The sequence below is a fragment of the Berghia stephanieae genome, chromosome 13 (genome assembly GCF_034508935.2).
Source record: "Berghia stephanieae isolate SIO BIC M18660-M18661 chromosome 13, UCSD_Bste_1.3, whole genome shotgun sequence".
Taxonomy (NCBI): Eukaryota; Metazoa; Mollusca; class Gastropoda; order Nudibranchia; family Aeolidiidae; genus Berghia; species Berghia stephanieae.
Genome location: NC_088372.1, coordinates 19,991,063 through 20,015,062, shown reverse-complemented (window position 1 = coordinate 20,015,062; position 24,000 = coordinate 19,991,063). Strand labels below are relative to the sequence as shown.

Sequence of the window (24,000 nt, the reverse complement as noted above, 5' to 3'; positions counted from 1 at the left end):
TTAAAAACTGATTAACAGTTTAAAAAACAGAACAAACAAACAAAAATCAAATCAAATCAAATTTAAAAAAAACAACAACAAACAAATGTGGTAAACAAATACTGACGATAACGATAAAGTATTATGAAATATAATAGTGTAAATATACCAATGTTGTTTTGTTGGGGATTTTTTTATGTACAAATAATAAATGAATAATAACAAAAAATATATTCGATCCCAGTATCTTAAAGACTCCAGTCTGACAGCTCAACTACGACACTACGGAACCCACCTACCTAATGTCTTTCAAATAGATTAATTTTATTTTTAATGCTACTTCTATTTTGTAGTTTTAAAATTCGATGGGACGTCACAAGCGCTTGTTGTTTCATATATTTATATTTTATTTAACAAGCACGTACATATATCATAATATGATTTTTGTGACCAACTTTCTGCGATGGACTACAAGGTAAGACACATCCTCAATAGAGGTGCTGAAAAACCCCCCAAAAAAAACAAACAAACAAACAAAACACTACGTTAATGTTAATTAATGGCGAAATCAAATCTTTTTCCAAGAAGGAAAAATATGAACAGACACCGATCTAATTTGATTGTCATACTTCTGTATTGTGGAAATTAACATTGAGCAACACGACTCGGGTAGGGATATCATTATTATCATCATCATCATCATCATCATCATCATCATCATCATCATCATCATCATCATCATCATCATCATCATCATCATCATCATCTCATCATCATTATTATTATTATTATTATTATTATTATTATTATTATTATTATTATTATTATTATTATTAATAATAATATTATTATTATTATTATCATTATTATTACTACTATTATTACTATTGTTATAACAATCATCATCATGTACATACAGATCAGAGTATTATTATTTATAGGAAAATTAATAATAATCAAGCATTTAATGTTAATTTCTAGATTTTCAAAAACGGGTATTAAATACTATAAATCACTATATAGTTTTTGAACTTGCATTGGTCTTCGGAATCGAATTCTTGACCATAGCACCGGTTTAAGAACCTCCGATTTAAATAAATCTAACAGTCACAAACTATTACAATGTAATTTATTCTGATAGTGTGTACTTGTGTTTTGGAACCTTTCAATAAGAGAAAATCCCAATAATATCCAAACCATTTGATTGTATTCTTCTGCGGCTAAGGTTGTATTGTGGTGGATCAACATTACATGTTACGTCAATTAGTAATTTAAAAAATCATTGGGGAGTAGAACCAACTATGCGATGATTTTGTTTGTTTGTTGTTGACATTTTAACTTTAAATTAAGCTCTAGTCAAATGTTAATACCCACTTAGTTAAAAATGTATATTTACTCCTCCAACACTTTCGTAGGTATTGGTTTTAAGGATAGGTTTATAGACAATTGTACAACTGGGGCGTGATAGTATATTTTTTGACCAATATTGATTATTTCGTAACCTCGGAGATAGTCCTTCCAAGGCTTATAGAACACAATCATCGTTTATTTCCTTTAGTTTGACGTCTGTTATTTGTGTCACGGAAATTAAGACCTAAAAAAAGTAGTAACTTCATTGAGTGTTGCGATTATATAAGCGAGCATTTATCGGCATTTACAGGAACCTAGCAATCGCTTTGTAATCCATTACTGAAGGAGGTATAATAATAGTTCATTCAAAATAATTTTCATGAAATAGTGAAATAGTACAACCTACCCAATCTTCCTTCGAACGGCGAGGCAGTATGCGAAAGCGATTAAAAGCTCATTAAACGTGATTATTAAGATTGGTTCTTACAAAACTAGTTCTGAAAAACGGAATATACTGCAACTTACCCAGATCTCTGTTGACCGTCGGGGTACTTTGAAATAGCTCTTTATGGCCATCATCTGTGATGATGATGACGGTGATGATGATGATGATGATGATGATGATGATGTTATTGTTATTATTATCATTATTATTATTATTATTATTATTATTATTATTATTGTTATTATTATTATTATTATTATATCATCATCATCATCATCATCATCATCATCATCATCATCATCATCATCATAATAATAATTATAATAATATAATAATAATAATTATTATTATTATTATTATTATTATTATTATTATTATTATTATTACTTTTCTTCTTCGTCGTCTTTTTCTTCTTCTTCTTCTTCTTCTTCTTCTTCTTCTTCTTCTTCTTTTCTTTCTTCTTCTTCTTCTTCTTCTTTTTCTTCTTCTTCTTCTTCTTCTTCTTCTTCTTCTTCTTCTTCTTCTTGTTATTATTATCATTATTATTATAATCATCAATATTATATCTCATGTTATCATCACCATGAAAAAAGACATAAGATTATTATGATTCTGAACGGAGATTTGAGATCAACATTTATTTATGTGGGATTATGTAAAGAAAAATGTATAATAATAAAGCATTCGATGTTTAGACAGTTACAAGAATGTCAAACAATGGGCAATATATACTTTAAATGATTAGTTCATATGAGACTAATTCTGAAAAATGGAATATAGACCAACTTACCCACATGTCCTTTGACCGTACTTGGAAATAGTTGTATACGGTGATCACCTGTGATGATTATGATGATGATGATGATGATGATGATGATGGTAATGATGATGATGATGATGATGATGATATTATTATTTTTATTTTATTATATATTATTATTATTATTATTATTATTATTATTATTATTATTATTATTATTATTATTATTATTATTATTATATTATTATTATTATTATTATTATTATTATTATTATATTATTATTATTATTATTATTATTATATTATTATTATTATTATTATTTTGTTGTTGTTGTTGTTATCACAATGTAAATATAGATCAAATTAATATGGAAATGCACGTAGAGATCAGATCTGTAATAATTCATGTAGTATCATATATTTTGGGATATAACCAACCATTTTATGTCCAGTAGTAAATAAAAATTTGTTCATATCAAACTATTTATCTGAACAAGGGAAATAGTACAACTTACCAAAGATTTCTTGGACCAGGGGAGCGGTATGCGAAAGCTGTTTAAGCTCATCCTCTGTGATTATTATTATTATTATTATTATTATATTATTATTATTATTATTATTATTATTATTATTATTATTATTATTTATTATTATATATTATTATTATTATTATTATTATCATTATTATTATTATTATTATTATTATTATTATTATTATTATTATTATTATTATTATTATCATTATTAATATTATTATCATTATTATTATTATTATATTATTATTATTATTATTATTATTATTATTATTATTATTATTATTATTATTATTATTATTATTATTATTATTATCATCATCATTATTATTATCATTATTATGTGGGATAATGTAATGAAAAAATGTATAAAAATCAAGCATGTGGCGTTTAGACGGTTACAAGAAGTTCTAACAATGGGTAATATATACTTTAAATGATTAGTTACAAAAACAATTTCTTAAAAACGGAATATAGTGCAACTTACCCAAACGTCCTTTGACCGTCGGGGTACTTTGAAATTGCTGTTTATGGCCATCGTCTGTGATGATGATGATGATGATGATGATGATGATGATGATGATGATGATGATGATGACGAGGATATGATGATGATGATGATGATTTTTATTATTATTATTTTATATATTTATTATTATTATATTATTATTATTATTATTATTTATTATTATTATTATTATTATTATTATATTATTATTATTATTATTATTATATTATTATTATTATATTATTATAATTATTATTATTATTATTATTATAATTATTATTATTATTATATTATTTATTATTATTATTATTATTTATTATTATTATTATTATTATTATTATTATCATCATCATTACTAAAATAATTATTAATGCTATTATTATTACTATTATTAATTATTATTATTATTATTATTATTATTATTATTATTATTATTATTATTTTTATTGTTATTATTATTATTATTATTATTATTATATTATTATTATTATTATTATTATTATTATTATTATTATTATTATCATAAAAATTATATCTAATATTATCATCATTATGTACAAAGACATAAGATCATTATGATTCTGAACGAGCTTTCAGATAATATTTATTTATGTGTGATAATGTAATGAAAAAATGTATAATAATCAAGCATGTGGCGTTTAGACGGTTACAAGAAGTTCTAACAATGAGTAATATATACTTCAAATGATTAGTTAAAAAAAAAACAATTTCTTAAAAACGGAATATAGTGCAACTTACCCAAACGTCCTTTGACCGTCGGGGTACTTTGAAATTGCTGTTTATGGCCATCGTCTGTGATGATGATGATGATGATGATGATATGTGATGATATGAGATGATGATGATGATGATGATGATGATGAGGATGATGATGATGATAATTTGATGATATGATATGATATGATTATATTATATTATTATTATTATTATTATTATATATTATTATTATTATTATTATTATTATTATTATTATTATAATAGTACTATTATTAATAGTATTATCATTATTATTATTATTATTATTATTATTATTATTATATATTATTATTATTATTATTATTATTATTATTATTATTATTATTATTTTATTATTATTATTATTATTATTATTATTATTATATTATTATTATTATTATTATTATTATTATTATTATTATTATTATTATTATTATTATTTGTTTTATATAGTTTTATCACCTTATACTTACAGATCAGAGTATTACTATTATCGTTATTGTATACAGGAAAAAAATTATAATAATCAAGAAATCAATGTTTAGACAGATTCTATCTGTTCGAAAAATGGGTCTTTAATACATTAAATTATAATTTCATCTAAAACTATTTCTGAAAAAAAGAAATATTGCAACTTACCCGTGCTTCCAATGTCCAGGGAGGCAGTTTGCTTATACTCTTTAAGCTCTTTGTCTGTGATTATTATTATTGTTATTATTATTAATATTATTATTATTATTATTATTATTATTATTATTATTATTATTATTATTATTATTATTAGTATTATAATTATTATGATGATAATTATAATTTGTGAACATTATTTTTTATAACTAATATTATTGTTGTTTTCATCATCATGCACATACAGATCAGATTATTGTTATTTTGAACATTGAGATCATACCAATATTAATGTATTTAATATTCAGACAGTTGCTAGATTTTCTAATAATGGATAAATTAAAAAAAAATCAATTATCAGTTCATATAACAATTTATTTCTGAAAAAGGGACATGGTGCAACTTACTGACAAATCCAAATTCCGAAACAATCTCGGTACTTTGTTGAAGCAGATTAAAGTCAGGATCTGTCATGACGATGATGATGATGATGATGATGATGATGATGATGATGATTATGATTAGGAGGAGGAGGAGGATTATTATTAATATCATTATTATTATTATTATTTATTATTATTATTATTATTATTATTATTTATTTTATTATTATTATTATTATTATTATTATTATATATTATTATTATTGTATATTATTATTATTATTATTATTATTATTAATTATTATTATTATTATTATTATTATAATTATTATAATGTACTTATTTTTATAGTTATTCCCAGTGACGTGTCCAACTAAATAGTTCATAAATCCACTTTGCAAGTTTAAATTTCGACAGAAAGATTTAGCAACTTCAAATATCCAATTTTAGCATAGGCAACTTTAATTCAACATAGCAAGTTCAAATATCCTCAAAAACAAAACGAGTGTTTGAGTGTTCCTAGCTAGAAGTGACGACATTATTTGTCCCAAGAATTCAAGTAAAAGTTTGATACCGACTATGAACACAATTCATTCAACAGAGAATATTGCGATTGAGATGTTTCATACTCAATAACTACACCGCGCTTTTGCTCAACGACAAATCAAAGATGCATTTCAAAGAGGAGAGAACGATATAGAGTTTGCTCGTTTGCCGAATATAAAAAGAAATGATATTACATACGGAATCGTTAAAATGTGGGATGGATATAGATTGAACGGTGTCATTGCATTGTGGAGGTAAACGATACAATTAACGATTTGATGAAACAAATCATATCCCACAACATTAATGAACACCCAGCTTGTACACTAAATCAAATAAATCAGGATATGGGTACAAGATTACCTGATGAGCTCCAGGCATCGAGGACAATTTTGAGACCTTTACAATGATGTTCGCAGAGAGTGCCCAGCGAGGACCAATCTACTATGAGCTTTCTGAAGGTGGCAGACCGCAGATTATCATTTTGACTGTTTCCTCCATCATGTGAGCCGCCTCCCACTCCTTGATGAATATACAGCGGTTTGTATGATTTTTGACAAGGCAAGAGCGCATGGCCATGCCGATGACGCGAAAATAGGGGAATATACAATAGCGAATTTACCACCATACTCGCCAATCCTCAAAATTTGCCAACGAGCTTTCGCCATATGGACTCCCCTCGTGGATCGCCTACCATGTCGTTGGTTGTGGAGCTTGAGGCAAATCGAGGGCAAAGGAGTATTTCCGGTTGAACGTCACGAGACCATCCGGATGTCGAGCATATTACAGACCCTTTGAATCGCCCGCCCTAATATTATGTGACTAATGGAGATCCACCTGGTGCTCGGATGGCCTCGGCCATTCCGGGCTCCACTACTATGTTCTTCATTATTTTATGCCCAGGAAACAGATTCACCGATCGCGAAGCGATCAGCCGCCTTTTATCCTCACGCCATAATTATTATTATTATTATTATCATTATTATTATTTTATTATTTTATATTATTATATTATTATTATTATTATTATTTATCATTATTATATTATTATTTATTATTATTATTATTATATTATTATTGTTTATTATTATTATTATTATTATTATTATTATTATTATTATTATTATTATTATTATTCCCAGTTAATTGTCCAACTAAATGGTTCATTAATCCATTTTGCACGTTTAAATTTCAACATAAATATTTAGCAAGTTCAAATTATATCCAATTTCGTGTTGCCAGGGTCGTCGGCACGGTCCAGAAATAAGTGAACGTCCCAATGCATTTTTAGCTGGAAAATGCGATACGAGGGTTAGCAACCAGACGCACAAACTGTCCCCTCAATATCGAGAGCCAGAGCTTGGCAAAAATTGAGCTTTTGTCAAAGCTACTGGCCGCCCATTGCGTCTATATTCTCACACTACAGGAAACCTATCTTTATTCAGGCGAGCAATCTTCTCGATTTCAGATTCCAGGCTATCAGGTGGTCCAGCGAAAGGACACTTCGAGGCTCAAAGGAGGTGTTAGCGTCTACGATAAGGCGCCTTCGCGGGTAAGGGCCATATAGAGCGCAACGGAAAGCAACGGAGTGAATAGAATTTCCGTGAAGGTGGGTGGGCTGAATTTACACAACATCTACAAACCACCTAGAGAGACTTGGACTACACCACAGGTCCCGGTGGTTAGCCATCCTTCCATCTGTCTGGGAGACTATAACAGTCACCACCACGAATGGGGATACCGAGACTACAATGAGTCAGGTAGAAAACTCTACTCATGGTTGGACGGTAACGATCTACACCTAGTGTACGATCCTTCAGCCAAGGGTACCGTTAGGGGCACCTGCCATAAGAAGGAGTATACTCCTGATCTCACCTTTGTCACGAAGGGAGCGAACAGAGAACCGCTGCAGGTGAAGCGGACAGCTATCGGCGACTTCTCGCATACAGGCGGTACTTATCCCAGCGGGGTTTACGATTCTGAGGGTGCAGTCTCTCACGCTCTGGAGATGGAACTTCAGGAAGGCTAATTGGGAAGAATTCAGTTCCGATATCGACAGCCAAGTCCGAGGACATAATCAGATTTAACAGGCTGCTGGTTAAGAGCGCTCAAACGGAAATTCTACACCCCCAGCTGGATGGAGGAGTTGGAAAAGCTGTACAAGGAGTACCAGCAGACCCAGTCCCAGGACATAACCGATAGGAAGGAAATAACGGTGGCAGGAGACCGTGGAAAGTCACGACTTAACACACTCTAGCCGCCACGCTTGGTGACTGATAAAGAAAATGAATCCTGACCTAAATTTGGCGAAGGCTGCACAGGAGTGTGAGGCAGACACACTTGTCAAGAATCATCCGAATCATCTTTTCGAGCCCGGTGTCCGCATGACATAACGTACAATTTTGGACTCGCTACCTGCGGAGGAATCGGACTGGACATCCCCGTTCAGCCTCAGAGAAGCAGGTGCAGTCATTAACGATGTCAAGAACACGAAACAGTAGGGATAGATGGCATATATCCCGATCTCGCTAAGATAGTTGCCATCCTGAAGCCAGGGAAAGCAGGCCAAAGTGGCCGAAAGTAACAGACCTATATCACTTCTGAGCTGGTTTTACAAACTTTTGGAGAGTATTTTATTTAATCGATGGGGGCCGTCATATTATTATTATTATTATTATTATTATTATTATTATTATTATTATTATTATTATTATTATTATTATTATTATTATTATTATTATTATTATTATTATTATTATTATATTATATTTTTATTATATTATTATTATTTATTATATTATTATTATTTTTATTATTATTATACTATTTTATTACGCTATATCATATCTCAATAATATTATATTCCTTATCGTTATCATCATGTATATACAGATCAGATTGTTACAGGAAAGTTTTAGAATAATCAAGCATTTAATGTTTAGAGTTACTACATTTTCTAACAATGGATATTAAGCACTTCAAATTATTATTTCATATAATACTATTTCTGAAAAAAGGAAATAGTGCAACTTACCCATGAGTCCTCCGACCGGGGAGGCAGTTTGCGGAACTCCTTTAAATTCATCCCCTGCGATTATTATTATTATTATTATTATTATTATTATTATTATTATTATTATTATTATTATTATTATTTTCATTATTATTATTATATTATTATTATTATTATTATTATTATTATTATATTATTATTATTATTATTATTATTATTAATATTACTATTTTGAAAAAGAGATATCGCGCAACTTACTCAAACGTTCTTTGCTAGGATTGGTACCTTCCCCATCCAGATTCAACCCATCATCTGTTATGACGATGATGATGATGATGATGATGGTGAGGATGATGATGATGATGATAATAATGATGATGAAGAAGATGGTGGTGATGATTATTATTATCATTAGCATTATCATAATAACTATTTCATGTTATATTATTATTATAATTATTATTATTATTATTATTATTATTATTATTATTATTATTATTATTATTATTATTATTATTATTATTATTATTATACATATCTGATTCAATATAATTACGTGTGGGATTATATCTGCTATAAGAAAAATTTAGAGAAACAAGCTTTTCATGTTTAGACAGTTACTACATTTCTGACAGCGTGTATTGATTTTTTGAAAATGAGGATAGTCGCCTAGGCATTCCACGAATAAATAAATATAGATAATTCATCAAACAAGATGTCTGATGTCAACAGCTATCATCCAGGTTGTCCAAGTGACATATTAGGGGTTAATAATCTTGCCCAGGGAAAAATAACGAAAGTGCCTGAAGCAGGGCTCGAACCCGGGAGTTCCGGGTCACTGTGCAATGCCTGCCTTTACCACTCGGCCACTTCGCCACCGGTTATTAATTCCTATCTTTCATTTATTTGTATTTATTAAACTGAGTTTTTTTAAGGGTTTGTTCTACAACGCCAATTAAAACTACGATCTTGCGAGCATGGGTTATAGCACGATAAAAACAAAAAAAAACAAAAAACAAAACAAAACAATTTTACCTAATAAAACAAAGAAATGAAAGGATTTACAGTTTTTAACCTTTATTGGATTTTCGGACCGATGACCATCCCAAAATTGGGAGGACTTCTCCTAGGTTACGAGTTATTCAATATTGGTCAAACGCTATAATATTATTATAACGACCCTGTTGCACAGTTTCTTAGTGAATGGTCTTTAACTTGAGTAAATATTAAGATATCAGAAGATGAAACAGAATTTGTAAGTAACGCGAGATTAGAAGTTGTACTAAGTTGTATGTAGATTTCCAACAAACAAACAAACAAACAAACAAACAAACAAACAAAAAATCATATTAATGCCTATTGCTCCACTTTGTTTGTGTTATTTAAATAACGTAACAAGTTATGATGACCAAATTGAATACACGTTCTCTTCGGTGCCAAGGTGAAAAATAATATTTTAAAAGCTGGGAGTCAGAAGTCATGAGGCTTTCGATTAATGACTGCTTACAGTGACCTAAGATTTAAATTGCTAAAACCAAAAACACGATTACGTCACAAGCGGTCGTTAATGCATTTTTAGCTTGAATGGTTTATTCCGATGTGCACTTATTTGCAGGTCTGTCAACCCAATTCATGAAGGGCCCATTGCTGCAACGGAAATCTAAAAAAAAAAAAAAAGGGACGCACAATTTCCATTACAATAATATTAAACTAGGCCCATAATTGCGTTCGGATATGAGACCTGCATAATATGTACACGTCTGTTTATTCAATTAAAGACTACAAAAGGGGTGTTTTAATATGTGTATTCCGCCCCTATATGGAAGATTCTTAGATATTTTTTTGACCAACTGTAGGGTATTAGACCTTCGATTCGCCATCATTAAATATTGTCTTCTACCCGGTTGAATAACAATTTTACCCAAAATAGAAAATCGTTGGATTTGTATTGATGCCCATGAAAAGATTATAATTAATTGTCTATAAGCTGTCTTTTACACCCAATATTAAACCAATAAAATGAACGAAAATATTCTGCTATCGTTGAATCAATTCTTATTCAGGAAAATTGAAAGTAATGCAACTTACCAAACGAATCAGAACCTGTGAGAAAAAATGTAAAACGGACACACACACACACACACACACATACACACACACAAGCACACACACACATACACACACAGAGACACAAAGAGAGAGAGAGAGAGAGAGAGAGAGAGAGAGAGAGAGAGAGAGAGAGAGAGAATTTGAGAGGGAGATGGGGGGGGGGAGGCAGTTGAGAATTAAAGATGATTATTGTTATTATTAACATCGTCATCATCATCATCATCATCATCATCATCATCATCATCATCATCATCATCATCTTCATTATTATCTTCGTTGTCGTCATCATCATCGTCATCGTCGTCAATATCATAATCATCACCATCATCACCATCATTATTTTCATCATCATATTCAACATCGACATTATGTTCATCATATCATCATCATAATCATCAAAATTATCATACTCATCATTATGATCATTATCGTCATCATCATCATCATCATCATCATCATCATCATCATCATGATCATAATGATTATTGTTAACACTTTTATTCTTATTGATTACTACAGCAACACTGAACAGGTAGGACGGGACAAGACGCCGTAGGCGATATTACATTTTTTTTCGGACAGAGACAACGCTGTTAACGGTCGGGTATTCATTTTACATTTAAGTACGGTGAGAGAATGTGAGTAAATAGACTTTTCCAAGGACTCAACTATGCGCCGAGCGAGGTTCGAACCCAAGACCTTCCGATCCGAAAGCGAATGCCTTACTACAAGACCACACAGCCACACAAGAGGATGAAACGTTGCATTCAAGCTCAAAGAGAGTATTTTGAGACGCTGTGAATAATTTATTTCTTTTACCCGATCCAGAAATTTATCTTTTTCCTTGACAAATGGGAACAAAAATAAGTCACAAGGACTGGTCAGGAGAATAATGAGGATGGGGTAGGATTTGAACTGTGTTTCCAGTCAAGCAACGGGGCAAATAGAATTTCCGTGGAGACGGTTGGGTTTTATTTGTACAACATATTATGACACGCACCTCCAAGAGCTACTAGGATTACACCACCGGTCACGCACAGTGGATAGCCATTCTTCCATCTGTCTGGGAGACATTAATTGCCACCACCAAGAGTGGGGCTACAGCGACTGCAACGAGGCAGTTAGACAACTCCTTACATGGATTGGCAGTAAAGATCTGCACGCAGAGTATGATCCTACAGCCAAAGGTAACTTCAAAGGCATCTGTCACGAGGAGTATACTCCTGACCACACCCTATGTAACAAAGGGAGCGTTGCAGGTTAATCGGACTGTCATTGATGTACCTGCACAGGCGGTACTTGACACAGCTGGAGTGACAATCCCGAGGGTGCAGTCTCTCCCACTCTGCAGATGGAATTCCAGGAAGGCCAACTGGGAGGAATTTTTTTTCCTGTATCGAACAGGTCTGACCTGCTGTTCTTCCCAAGTCCTAGAACATAACCAGATTTTAATAAGCTGCAGGATAAGAGCGTAACCCGCTCCATTTCACAGAGTAAATGTAAAATCTACATCCCTTGTTAGGCGGAAGAGTCGAAAAAGCTGTAACATGAAGTACCCACAGACCCAGTCCCAGTACGTAGCCGATAGAATACATCCGTCTCTGAAGAAAGGAAGCAAGGGTGGCAGAGACCGTGGAAAGTCTTAATTTTACACACTGTAGCCGCCACTCTTGGCTACTGATAAAGAAATTGGATTCAGACGATTTTGCGAAGGGAGCCCCAAAATGTGAGGTAGACACAATTGCCATTTGTCTATTATCCTATGCTAATGCTGTTATCTTGACCCTTCTTTATAAAAACCCTTAAAACATGCCATTTGGGCGTAACTAGGGAATCAAACTCTCCCTTCCATCCTTCCTTGCTGGATGTTTTTTGATCATCTTCTCAGTTGGACGCGATCCGATTCACGATTCGATTCTGCTCCGGGGGTACCTGCATACGATGATGAACGCCCACATTTATCACCTATAGGATTGGTAACGCCGAAATCGTCCTGTTTGGTATCATTTGCTGAAGCAGGTTTTGGCGAGAAAGGTTGTAACGTGGCCTTATTTGTTCAATATGACGCTTCCAAGTTGTTCCATCTCTCTGGAAAGTTAACATGACATGACGTGGTCCCAACACTTTGGTGACAGTTGCGGAAATCCATTCGCCTCTCCGTCATTTCTATTACCAAAACGTAACGAATTAATGTGTGTCCCAACTTCATAACGAGTTTTTGCTATACGTGGTTTGGAATTTGAGTTGGATAATGGGCGACCAAAAAGCAATTCACTCGGTGACGAACCAGAAGCTAAAAGTGTGCGACGATATTGCATAAGAAATTGTTGCCAGATTTGTCTTGGAGGAAAAGAAGCCTTTTTAAAACTTCCCACGAGTCGTTCTCCGGCACCGTTTGTAGCGGATGACAGGGAGCTCCAGTGAGATGTTTGATTCCCCTATCCCTACACCATGTCTGAAATTCGTCAGAAGTGAGCACGCTGCGTTGTCCGACCCGATTGCGTGAGGATAGTGCCTAGCCAGATGGGTCTTGACACTAAGTCAGCATGACTATAGAATTGAATATTGTAAGACAGCTCATCATGGCCGGCAATGCTGATGCACTGAGCAGACTTCCTGCAAGTGCCGACCCAGTCTTCGACCGAGAGGAAGATGGAGAAAATGTCAACACAGTGTTTACAATCTCTACAATTGGAAAATAGTTACGAGCTACTGACCCAGGAGTCATCGCTAGAGAATCCGCTAAAGATGACACCACATCCGTTGTCATGAGAAACACGAGTCGTAAATGGTCAAAATCAGATTCCAAAACGGACAAACTTAAACCATTCTTCATCCGTGGAGTCGAGTTCACATCGATCACGCAGTGAATTTTATGGGCAATAACTGGTGAGTAATGGTCGACGCCTACTCAAATTATCCATGCATTCATGCAACCAGTTCGAAGTCGAAGTAAGCAACAACGAGGGCATCCTTCTCTAGGGTATACCACTCCGATATTTGTAAGCACAAATAATATTTTAAACAATGGACTTAATGAATAGTAACTAATTAAGTTGTTACTAAAATCAATTAGCTAATAACTAAGGGATGCAACTCTTTCCTAGCTTAAATCGACGTATAAGTCCATAAAAGTATGTTCTTCTTGAAAAAAAGAACACTTGGTATAAAACCACTGAGGTTCGATGTCTGGATTTATTGGTCAGTAAACACAATTAGTTCGTTTTTCCCGACAGAAACAATGCTCTTAATGGCCGGGTACTCATTTTATACCTTGGTACGGTGAGATAAAGAGCCTTTTCAAAGGACTCAACTATGCGTCGCTTCGAGCGGGGTTGAACCCATGCGATTCGAAGGCGAGTGTGTCATACCTCAAGACCATATAGCCTCACATCGTCTACGTCTGTACACGTTACATAATCGTGTCTGATAAGAGGTAATGTTTCTCTCTCTCTTCTCTCCATCATTTTATAATATATAAACATCGAAAACGTAAACATAGACATGCGGACATGACAGTCCTTTCCATATTTTTAAAAATGATATCTTTTCTTCTTTAAATTTGTAGATGATGCTTCTGTTAGCCCAGAATGTGACAATTTTGGAACACGCGGTGCTATCAGATGGAAACTGGCTTAAGATTAATCGCGTCAATATTAAGAAGCAGTAATTGAATTTGTTAATCACCAGAATCTCTTTTAATGAAATTAAATAAACTGCATTAATAATTTTCACCAAAAAAGCTTTTAACTGTATAACTCCAGGTCTATGGAAATCTCTCCTTTTTAGAACACATTCTGCCCCTTTTGTTCTAACATTTAAGAATCACCTAAAGACAAAATTATTTTACAGGCCATTTTATGATGGACGTTTTTTTTTTTCGAAATACATATGTGTGGGCATGTGTCTGTGTGTGTTTATGTGTGTGTGTGGGGGGGGGGGGGGGGGGGGGCGGGGTAGTGAGTGGGTTGTTGTGCGTTTGAGTTAATTGTAAAGCGCTGCAGAGCGCTTTTAAGTGGATGCTTAAGCGCTACAGCAAAACATTATTATTATTATTATTATTATTATTATTATTATTATTATTATTATTATTATTATTATTATTGATATTATGTAATCGTCAAGTCTCAATCGAAATAGTAAGCTTAGAAATAAGAGGTTTCAATCAGTGCGAACCATCCAATTAAAGATCTCCTTCAATTTCGCTTGACCGTTTACACTGGAACCTCTTTATAATAATGATGGTGGGACCAGCGGAAAACTTGGATTTTAAAAACCTCTCTTATAACCAGGTGTCTGTTATATCCAGACCTGTTAAACTGGGGTTTCGCTGTGTAATAAAGAGGATGATCATGGCTGTGATAGTGGTGATGATGTTGATTATGATGATGATCAGAAGGAGGAGGAGGAAGGGTCAATGAGGTGGTGAAGGAGGATGAGATAAATGATGAAAACAATGAGGATGATGATGATGATGAAACAATGTTGATGATGATGATGATGATGATAATAATAATGATGATGAATTTGTTGTTGATGATGATGATGATGATGATGATGATGATGATGATGATGATGATGATGAGGAGGAGGAGGAGGAGGAGGATGATAAACAGTATGATAATAATGGTTTACCTCCTCTAGTAGTTGCCATTAAAATGAGTAGACATGCTATCACTCCTAGGAAGTTCATGGTGATTATTGTTCAACTGAGTGGGCACGGAGAGTATAAGAATAATTCATTGAATTAATTTATCGTATGGTTTTATATGTAGAGTATAACAATAAATTATTGAAAAAATATATCGTGTGGTGTTATATATAGTTTGGAATCCACTGAATGTGCTACAGTCTTGAATAAGATAAAAGTTTCCCCTCTGACTTTAAATGTCCATGGCGCCTGGTTTGCAACAATGGTTTTGCATAGTTACGCTGGCTTCCGGCGACAACAGACGTGTTGTGAATGTTTACGTATTTTTACACATATTTTTAAAAATTAATTTATCATTCAATCGCCGGAATTTACGACCAATTTTTATTCAAAATGGATGTGAAGCATATATTGTTCCTGATTTTTATATTCATTAGTATATTTATAATTCATAAATGGTGTTGTAGTCTGTGAGTTTGCTGCCAAAAGCCTATCGAAAAAAAATATTCCTTTTTGGGATGCAATAAAGTATTATTATTATTATTATTATTATTATTATTATTATTATTATTATTATTATTATTATTATTATTATTATTATTATTATTATTATTATTATTATACTTTGATATGTTGACGTAAAAGGGAAGAGAAGTCGTGACATCAACTGCTCCACTCTTTGATTCCTAAATCCTTAGGACTGTGTATGTAACCAGTCCTTCAGATAAGGTGTAATAAACGTGGCATGACTATTTCAGCAGTAGAATGTATCGACCGTTTTTTAGGATTGCGGGAAATAAAAGAGGGAGGATAGATAATTTCTATTGACGACCAGCGTATGTTTGGACTGAAAAATAAGATTGCATCACTCTGACTCCTGAAGACGAATTACACAAGGTGTGTATCCAGTCCTCCGGAAGAGTGATTTTACACTTCCAATGAAATAGGAACCAATTTTTTGACATCAAACTTTTCAATTCAATTTCAACGCATTTATCAAACTGAATAAGCTCCCCATTTTTTTTTTTTGTAAAATGAGTGGAGCAGGCACCATGTTGATAAAAACAAGAAATGAAGTGAGTAGGAAAGTGCCAGAAGACAATATTGTATTCTAAAACTTTCCTTCTCACTTCATTTCTTGTTATTATCCACATTTTTAACTGACAACAAGGACGTTGATAACTGAGCTTTATGAAAGTCCAAACACTTGATTTTGACTATGGCAGACATCAACAATGTCCACATCCATATCTTAGTGAGTTAATTCTTTAAATAGTAAAGAGAACTAGATCACTCCAAATATTGACAATCCAATGAAACCCCCCCCCCCCTAAATTTATATTGCAACAATATGAGTATTTAAAATGGGAGGCCTTCCGAAAGCTTCTACATCCTCAGTATTCTTTTTTTATAATGTTCTAGTACGGGGTTTGGGAGGGGGAAACTTTTTTTTACTAGAACATTATATAAAAAAAAAAGAATACTGGGGGGGTACCTACTGGGGATGTATGAGCTTTCGGAAGGCCTCCCTTTAAAATATCTACAATCAAACTTTAAATAAGAGTACTAGATCATGTTATATAATACTGTACTCGTAAAATGGTGACCAACCTCTCAGCTCACGTCTGCTTTAGAATAATTTCATGGAGGTATTTTGGAAGAAGTCATTTTTTGCTGAAAGAAAATACAATTAGAATTGAGGAAATGAGGTATTTTAAGTTTATATTGATTGTGGTAAAATTGATGATGTAGGTATCATAGAGAATACAGGACTAGAGACAACAACAGGTAGGAAAACGTGATCAAAAGTTCTAGTGAGGGGTCGAGCGCCGACATTTTCTTTTTTATACAACCAGGGATGCTGTGCGGTTTAATCTCTATATGACTGACTGACTGAGCTCGATTAACCTTGATTTGTGGACGGAAAATAGAAAAAAAAGGCCAGGTTTATGATGATAAACCAAATTAGACATATTAAACTACACTTTTACTTGTACATTTTAGACTTGGCTCCAATGATCGGGTCTATATTAATAACTTTAAAAAATATTATGAATAATTTATAACTCCCTTATTTGTGGGGCGATTTTGTCATTCGTGGTATCAATTTTATTGTAATAAAGAGATTGGAACTTGAGAGTTATTTTTTTCTGACGCGAAATTATTATTTTAGCACTAAGAAAAGTAGTTGGTAAATAAATTTGGTACACCTCTTTGATCTACCGCCACCGCCCATTCGTGTAGAATTGTGAATCTCACCGTCGATGGATTACGCTATTGTTACGCAATGAATATAACACCTTTTTGAGTAGGTGTCATGATATTGTTTACTGTTTAGAGATAGTTCTATTTGTCACTTTATGTTTGTAATTGATCTGAGTCTGTACTGTATTGTCTAACTCTTTGTGTTTTAATTTCTTTCCAGATCATGTCGATTTAAATGTTGAATAAAGCCTATATTTTGCATGGCAATCATTCGAATTACTTTCTAGCTTCACAACAACTTATTCAACATTTAACATGGAACGATTCCTTCGAACTGAGCGGTTCAGCGCTGAACCCAATACGCCTGATGCATCAAAGCAATGGAATCACTGGCTCTGTACATTCAACAACTTTCTCTCTTCGTTACCCGAACAGGCGACTGACAACAAACTCAATCGGCTCGTCAATTTCGTCGATCCTGTCGTCTACGAACGTATTGCTGATTGTACTACATTCAATTCAGCTGTTGACGTTCTGAAGAACATATACGTGAAACCAAAAAAACGAAATATTCGCGAGACACGTCTTGGCTACTACAAAGCAAGAACCAGATCAATCCCTCGATCAGTTCCTTCAAAAGTTGAAGAGACTTGCCAAAGAATGTGATTTTAAAGCTGTTACTGCTGATAAGAACAGGGATGATTTTATCCGAGATGCTTTCATCTGTGGTCTCTCTTCTAATCAGATCAGGCAGCGACTCCTCGAGAATAAGACAATCGAACTTATGGCCGCTTATGAACAGGCTCGATCCTTGGAGATGACTGAAAAACACTCTCAGAACTACAGCACACCAACTACTGTACCATGTGGCAGCACTGCTCCTCCGCCCTCTGAAAAGGAACTTGACTCATTCAATGCTGCAGTCACGAACTCTAAATGCTTTTTCTGCGGATACCAACGACATCCTCGATCAAAATGCCCTGCTAGAGAGGCGCTGTGTAAAAGTTGTGGAAAAAAAGGGCATTTTCAAAAGGTATGCCAGTCAAAAAGTAAAAACAAATATGCATCTGCAGCAGACCCGAATACACTCAGTTCAGCCTTTTCAGCCGCGGCTCCCGCTAGTCTCTACAGAGCTGTTATTGACGTGAAATTGTTTAACAAGCCCGTTAAAGCGTTGATAGACACCGGAAGCTCAGAGAATTTCATTTCAACAGAGATCGCACACAGTCTCCAATTGAAGATTTTCAAATCAAAGAAAGAAATCTCCATGGCGTCTACTAATCTTTCCAGTACAACCAAGGGTCATTGTTTTGTCTCTTTGGAATACCAGGGACGTTTCTATGAGAGTGTGAAATTTTCCATCCTGTCAGGGTTGTGTTCGGACTTGCTTCTAGGCCATGATTTTCTTGAACAGCATGATGGAGTTCAAATATCCTTCAAAGGATCAAAGCCGACTTTCTCCGTTTGTAGTCTCACTGCTGCAGAAATCGAACCTGTTTCTCTTTTCAAGAATCTCCTTCCGGGAGTCAGACCTATTGCAACAAAATCAAGACGATTTTCATTACCAGACAAGCAATTCATTGACTCTGAGGTTCAGAAACTTCTTGACGAGGATGTGATCGAACCATCTGATTCTCCATGGCGAGCGCAGGTATTGGTGACAACTAACGAGCGACACAAGAAACGCATGGTTGTGGACTATAGTCAGACCATCAATCGCTTCACTCTACTCGATGCATATACACTTCCAAACATTAATGAAATGATTGAAACAATTTCAAACTACAGTGTCTATAGCACCCTTGATTTGCAAAGTGCTTACCACCAGATCCCAATAAAAGACGAGGAGAAACTGTATACGGCGTTTGAGGCCAGTGGAAATCTCTACCAATTCAAGCGAATTCCCTTTGGAGTCACTAACGGAGTGGCTTGCTTTCAGCGCATCATTGATTCCATTATTCGAGATGAGAAACTGAGTGACACATTTGCTTACTTAGACAATGTGACACTCTGTGGCAGAAATCAGCAAGAGCATGATGAAAACCTTGTGAAATTTCTCAGGTGTGCTAAAGAACATAATATAACATTCAATGAAAGTAAGACCATCCAGTCTGTTAGACAAATCAAGTTACTTGGATTTCAAGTGTCCAAAGGTTGCATTCAGCCAGACCCTGACCGATTACGGCCACTGAGAGAACTTTCAGATCCTCACAACATCAAATCTCAGCAGAGAGTGATTGGAATGTTTGCATACTACTCATCCTGGATACCTCATTTCTCGGATAAAAACAACCACTGGTCCAAAATACCACCTTTCCATTGTCAGGAAAAGCCAAGGACTCGTTTGGTCTTTTGAAAAAGGAGATTGAAAACGCTGCTGTCGTGACAATTGACCACAACGCTCCTCTAGTTGTAGAAACCGACGCTTCTGAAATTGCAATCGCAGTAACACTAAATCAAGGTGGACGTCCTGTGGCTTTCTTTTCAAGAACTCTGAACCACAGTGAAAAGAAGCATTCTTCTATTGAAAAAGAGGCTTACGCTATTGTGGAAGCCCTTCGAAAGTGGAGGCACTATCTTCTTGGAAAGCATTTCAAACTTGTGACAGATCAGAAAAGCGTTGCCTTTATGTACGGAAATTCTGCAAAATGACAAGTCAAGAATGATAAAATCCAAAGATGGAAGATTGAACTGTCAAGCTACAGTTATGACGTTGTGTATTGACCTGGAAAAAATGTAGCGGCTGACGCATTTTCAAGGGAGTTCTGCTCATCTACTGTTTCAGATTTAGAAACTTTAAAAAGCCTTCACGACTCACTCTGCCACCCTGGAATTGCAAGGATGAACCATTTTGTCAGGTCAAAGAATCTCCCATATTCCGTGGATGAAATACGAACAATCTGCAACAACTGTAGGGTTTGTCGTGAGCTAAAACCTTCATTCTACAAACCGCAGAACCTCAAAGTGGTCAAAGCAACTCAACCGTTCGAGCGTTTTGAGTGTGGATTTCAAGGGTCCGTTGCCGTCATCGTCCAAAAATCGGTATCTCCTAACAGTTATTGATGAATATTCTCGCTTCCCTTTTGCGTTCTCATGCTCTGATATGAGCTCATCAACTATCATCAAGTCCTTGTGTCAATTGTTCTCATTGTTTGGAATGCCTATTTCAATACATTCTGACAGAGGTGCTAACTTCATGTCAAGTGAGCTTCAAGATTTCTTGTGCAAAAAGGGTATCGCGTCAAGCCGAACGACCCCATACAATCCCCGGGGAAATGGACAAGTAGAACGTCTGAATGGAACCATTTGGAAAACTATCACGTTAGCCCTGAAATCACGTGGATTGAATGTTAGTCAATGGGAGTCAGTGCTTCTTGACTCTCTCCATTCAATAAGATCACTCTTATGCACTGCGACAAATGAGACTCCTCATGAACGAATCTTCCGCTACAATAGAAAGTCAAGCACTGGTACAACACTTCCTAGCTGGCTGACTACTCCAGGAACTGTTTTGATGAGGCGTCACGTAAGAGCCTCTAAATACGAACCATTGGTGGACGAAGTGGAACTGTTGGACGCTAATCCGCTCTATGCCTACGTGCGACTTCCTGATGGTAAAGAAACTACTGTGGCTTTGCGTCACTTAGCCCCTGCTGGTGAAATGACTACTGCCCAACCCTCCAATGAAGAATCACCAATGGCGTTTGACAACACGAGCGTAACTCCACATTTTCAACCTGTTCAAAAGAATGTGGGAAACGATATTTTACCTGAAACTGTTCTAGAACAGCTTGATGTACAAACTGTGGAAGCGGGTGAAGTGCAAAAATCTGCCATGGACGAACCATCAGTCTCTGATCCTAACAGTCCTAATGAGCTTTCTACTCAAAACGAATCCCGTTCAAACTCCAGAACGAGTGGCTTCATTCGGACGAGACCATACAGTTTACGAAATAGAGAAGCATAATTTGAAATCTCTTGCCACATGCAAGGGGGGAAGGATGTCATGATATTGTTTACTGTTTAGAGATAGTTCTATTTGTCACTTTATGTTTTTAATTGATCTGTGTTTGTACTGTATTGTCTAACTCTTTGTGTTTTAATTTCTTTTCAGATCATGTCGATTTAAATGTTGAATAAAGCCTATATTTTGCATGGCAATCATTCGAATTACTTTCTCGCTTCACAACAGTAGGCATAAAAGCTAAAATCTAAAAGTGAAAAATATAATTCTGAGGAATTTGAAAGTCACATTGTTGAAATCAGCTTGAAAAAAGAAGAACATTGGTCCTTATTTCAGAAAAATCGGTTGAAAACCAACTGTTTGACGAATAAATTTGATTTTAAAAATTGCTTTTATTCATTTTAGCTTTTTTTAGCAACTTTTTTTATTTATCGGTCGATTTTCTTGATTTTTATATCATTCTTCATATCTCAATGAGACTAGATCAGTGATATAGTTTGCTAGTTTCAAATGTTACTAGAACATAATTTGGCTTTTTTATTACCGATCAACCGTGCCTGGATAATATATTCCGCAACGTGGTGATTGTGACGCAACTATGCCATGAGCGTCTTCCGGTGTTTTAACGATGGTTCAGTTCATTGTTGACAGCTGTTGACGGCTGTTTAGCCATGAGTGACCGTAGAAAACGAAAAGGCGACTGCAGACATCAAAGGGTAGGCTTATATCATCAAAAGATGTCTACATGATTGACATGGCCATATAGGGAACTCATTATCTACTCCACCATAAAGAATCTGAACAAGAGAGGTCGAGCGCCGCCATTTTCTTTTTTTATGCAACCAGAGACGATTAGCCACTAAAAAGTGGCTGTTGTCTGGTCTGTTCCTAGTAGTCTGTGGTAGGTATTATCTTAGTTACCCTTTCTTAAGACAAGAAATAAACAAAAAGTGATATTATATACTTACGATCAAAAGAAAGTATACACATTTAAAATCGTCGTTACTTTTTATCCGTTGACGTAGGCTAATGATTTTCCATTGAGTTGTTTACCATTAGCCTTTCTGTGTACCGATAGTCGATGTTTTTGTTTTTGACCCGAAATTCGCTCACCACGTCGCGCACGTGCAAATATGACTTTTTAGCCCCTTACTCTGGACAGGAAGTCTGTAGATTGTTTTTTTTTTTTTTTTGCTATCCGTGTCTTCTTGGATTATTTTCAAGGCAGGAAAACACAATGCCAAATACCATCCATTAATCTACGCAATGTCACGACTTAGTTAAGAACAACATGCACGTGTGATTGGTCATCTTCAACCTGGACAGTCTGTGACCAATGTCGCTAGAATGCTTAATATCACAAGCAGAACTGTATATTCGTTAGTGGATCGATTTGAAAGGACACAAACGGTAGGGACTAACGAATATACAGTTCTCCTTGTGATATTAAGCATTCTTGCGACATTGGTCACAGACTGTCCAGGTTGAAGATGAGCAATCACACGTGCATGTTGTTCTTAACTAAGTCGTGACATTGCGTAGATTAATGGATGGTATTTGGCATTGTGTTTTCCTGCCTTAAAAATAATCCAAGAAGACACGGATAGCAAAAAAAAAAAAAACAATCTACAGACTTCCTGTCCAGAGTAAGGGGTTAAAAGGTCATTTTAGCACGTGCACGACGTGATGAGCGAATTTCAGGTCAAAAACAAAAACATCGATTATCGGTACACAGAAATCAGAAAGGATAATGGTAAACAACTCAGTGGAAAATCTTTAGCCTACGTCAACGGATAAAAAAGTAACGACGATTTTAAATGTGTATACTTTCTTTTGATCGTAAGTATATAAAAATTCATCTTACTTTTGTGCATTTTGATAAAGGATAAGAAGCTGATAGGTATTAGACTCCAATATTTAAATGTAAACACACTTTATCCAAAGGCAAGATTTTTTAACGTATATCGTCATGGCTAATTCTACTTCCGAAGATAAATCTAAAACATAAAATTATGACGTCATTATTGTTAATTTTATATAATAATAATAATGTAAAGATTGCTGCTCGAAGCTCGAAGAAATAAATAACAATGTGACATTGAATGTAAAATTCAATTTAATTTACAAAAACAGATGAAACAGATGATTCGGATTTCCCCTTTATCAGCAAA

The 24,000-nt window shown here is 34.3% G+C and overlaps 2 protein-coding genes across 4 annotated transcripts in view; one reads left to right on the top strand and one right to left on the bottom strand.

The window, feature by feature from the left end:
* LOC144958689 (uncharacterized) overlaps positions 1 to 23,809 on the bottom strand; it is an 80,376-nt gene extending 56,567 nt beyond the window's left edge. Inside the window, exons 1-11 of one of the 3 annotated variants that reach the window (XM_078890827.1) lie at positions 23,694 to 23,809; positions 17,272 to 17,334; positions 15,645 to 15,718; positions 8,922 to 8,975; positions 5,366 to 5,425; positions 4,971 to 5,024; positions 4,335 to 4,388; positions 3,555 to 3,608; positions 3,050 to 3,103; positions 2,565 to 2,612; positions 1,855 to 1,908 (exon numbers count right to left, since the gene is read on the bottom strand). In XM_078890827.1, the coding sequence (XP_078746953.1) occupies positions 1,855 to 1,908; positions 2,565 to 2,612; positions 3,050 to 3,103; positions 3,555 to 3,608; positions 4,335 to 4,388; positions 4,971 to 5,024; positions 5,366 to 5,425; positions 8,922 to 8,975; positions 15,645 to 15,702 (490 nt within the window). In that variant the 5' untranslated portion in view covers positions 15,703 to 15,718; positions 17,272 to 17,334; positions 23,694 to 23,809. Of the gene's footprint in view, positions 1 to 1,854; positions 1,909 to 2,564; positions 2,613 to 3,049; positions 3,104 to 3,554; positions 3,609 to 4,334; positions 4,389 to 4,970; positions 5,025 to 5,365; positions 5,426 to 8,921; positions 8,976 to 10,988; positions 11,004 to 15,644; positions 15,719 to 17,271; positions 17,335 to 23,693 lie in introns of all 3 variants that reach the window. The other 2 variants (XM_078890829.1, XM_078890830.1) reach the window with 2 other exon arrangements.
* On the top strand, positions 21,062 to 21,832 carry LOC144959241 (uncharacterized). The gene has a single exon (XM_078891781.1). The coding sequence runs from the start codon at positions 21,062 to 21,064 to the stop codon at positions 21,830 to 21,832; it is 771 nt and encodes a 256-aa protein (XP_078747907.1).
* Positions 23,810 to 24,000: the final 191 nt, after the last annotated feature.

Excerpts from the sequence above, each read along its gene's own strand:
- LOC144959241 (XM_078891781.1), top strand. The coding sequence starts at position 21,062 with ATGTCAAGTGAGCTTCAAGATTTCTTGTGCAAAAAGGGTATCGCGTCA.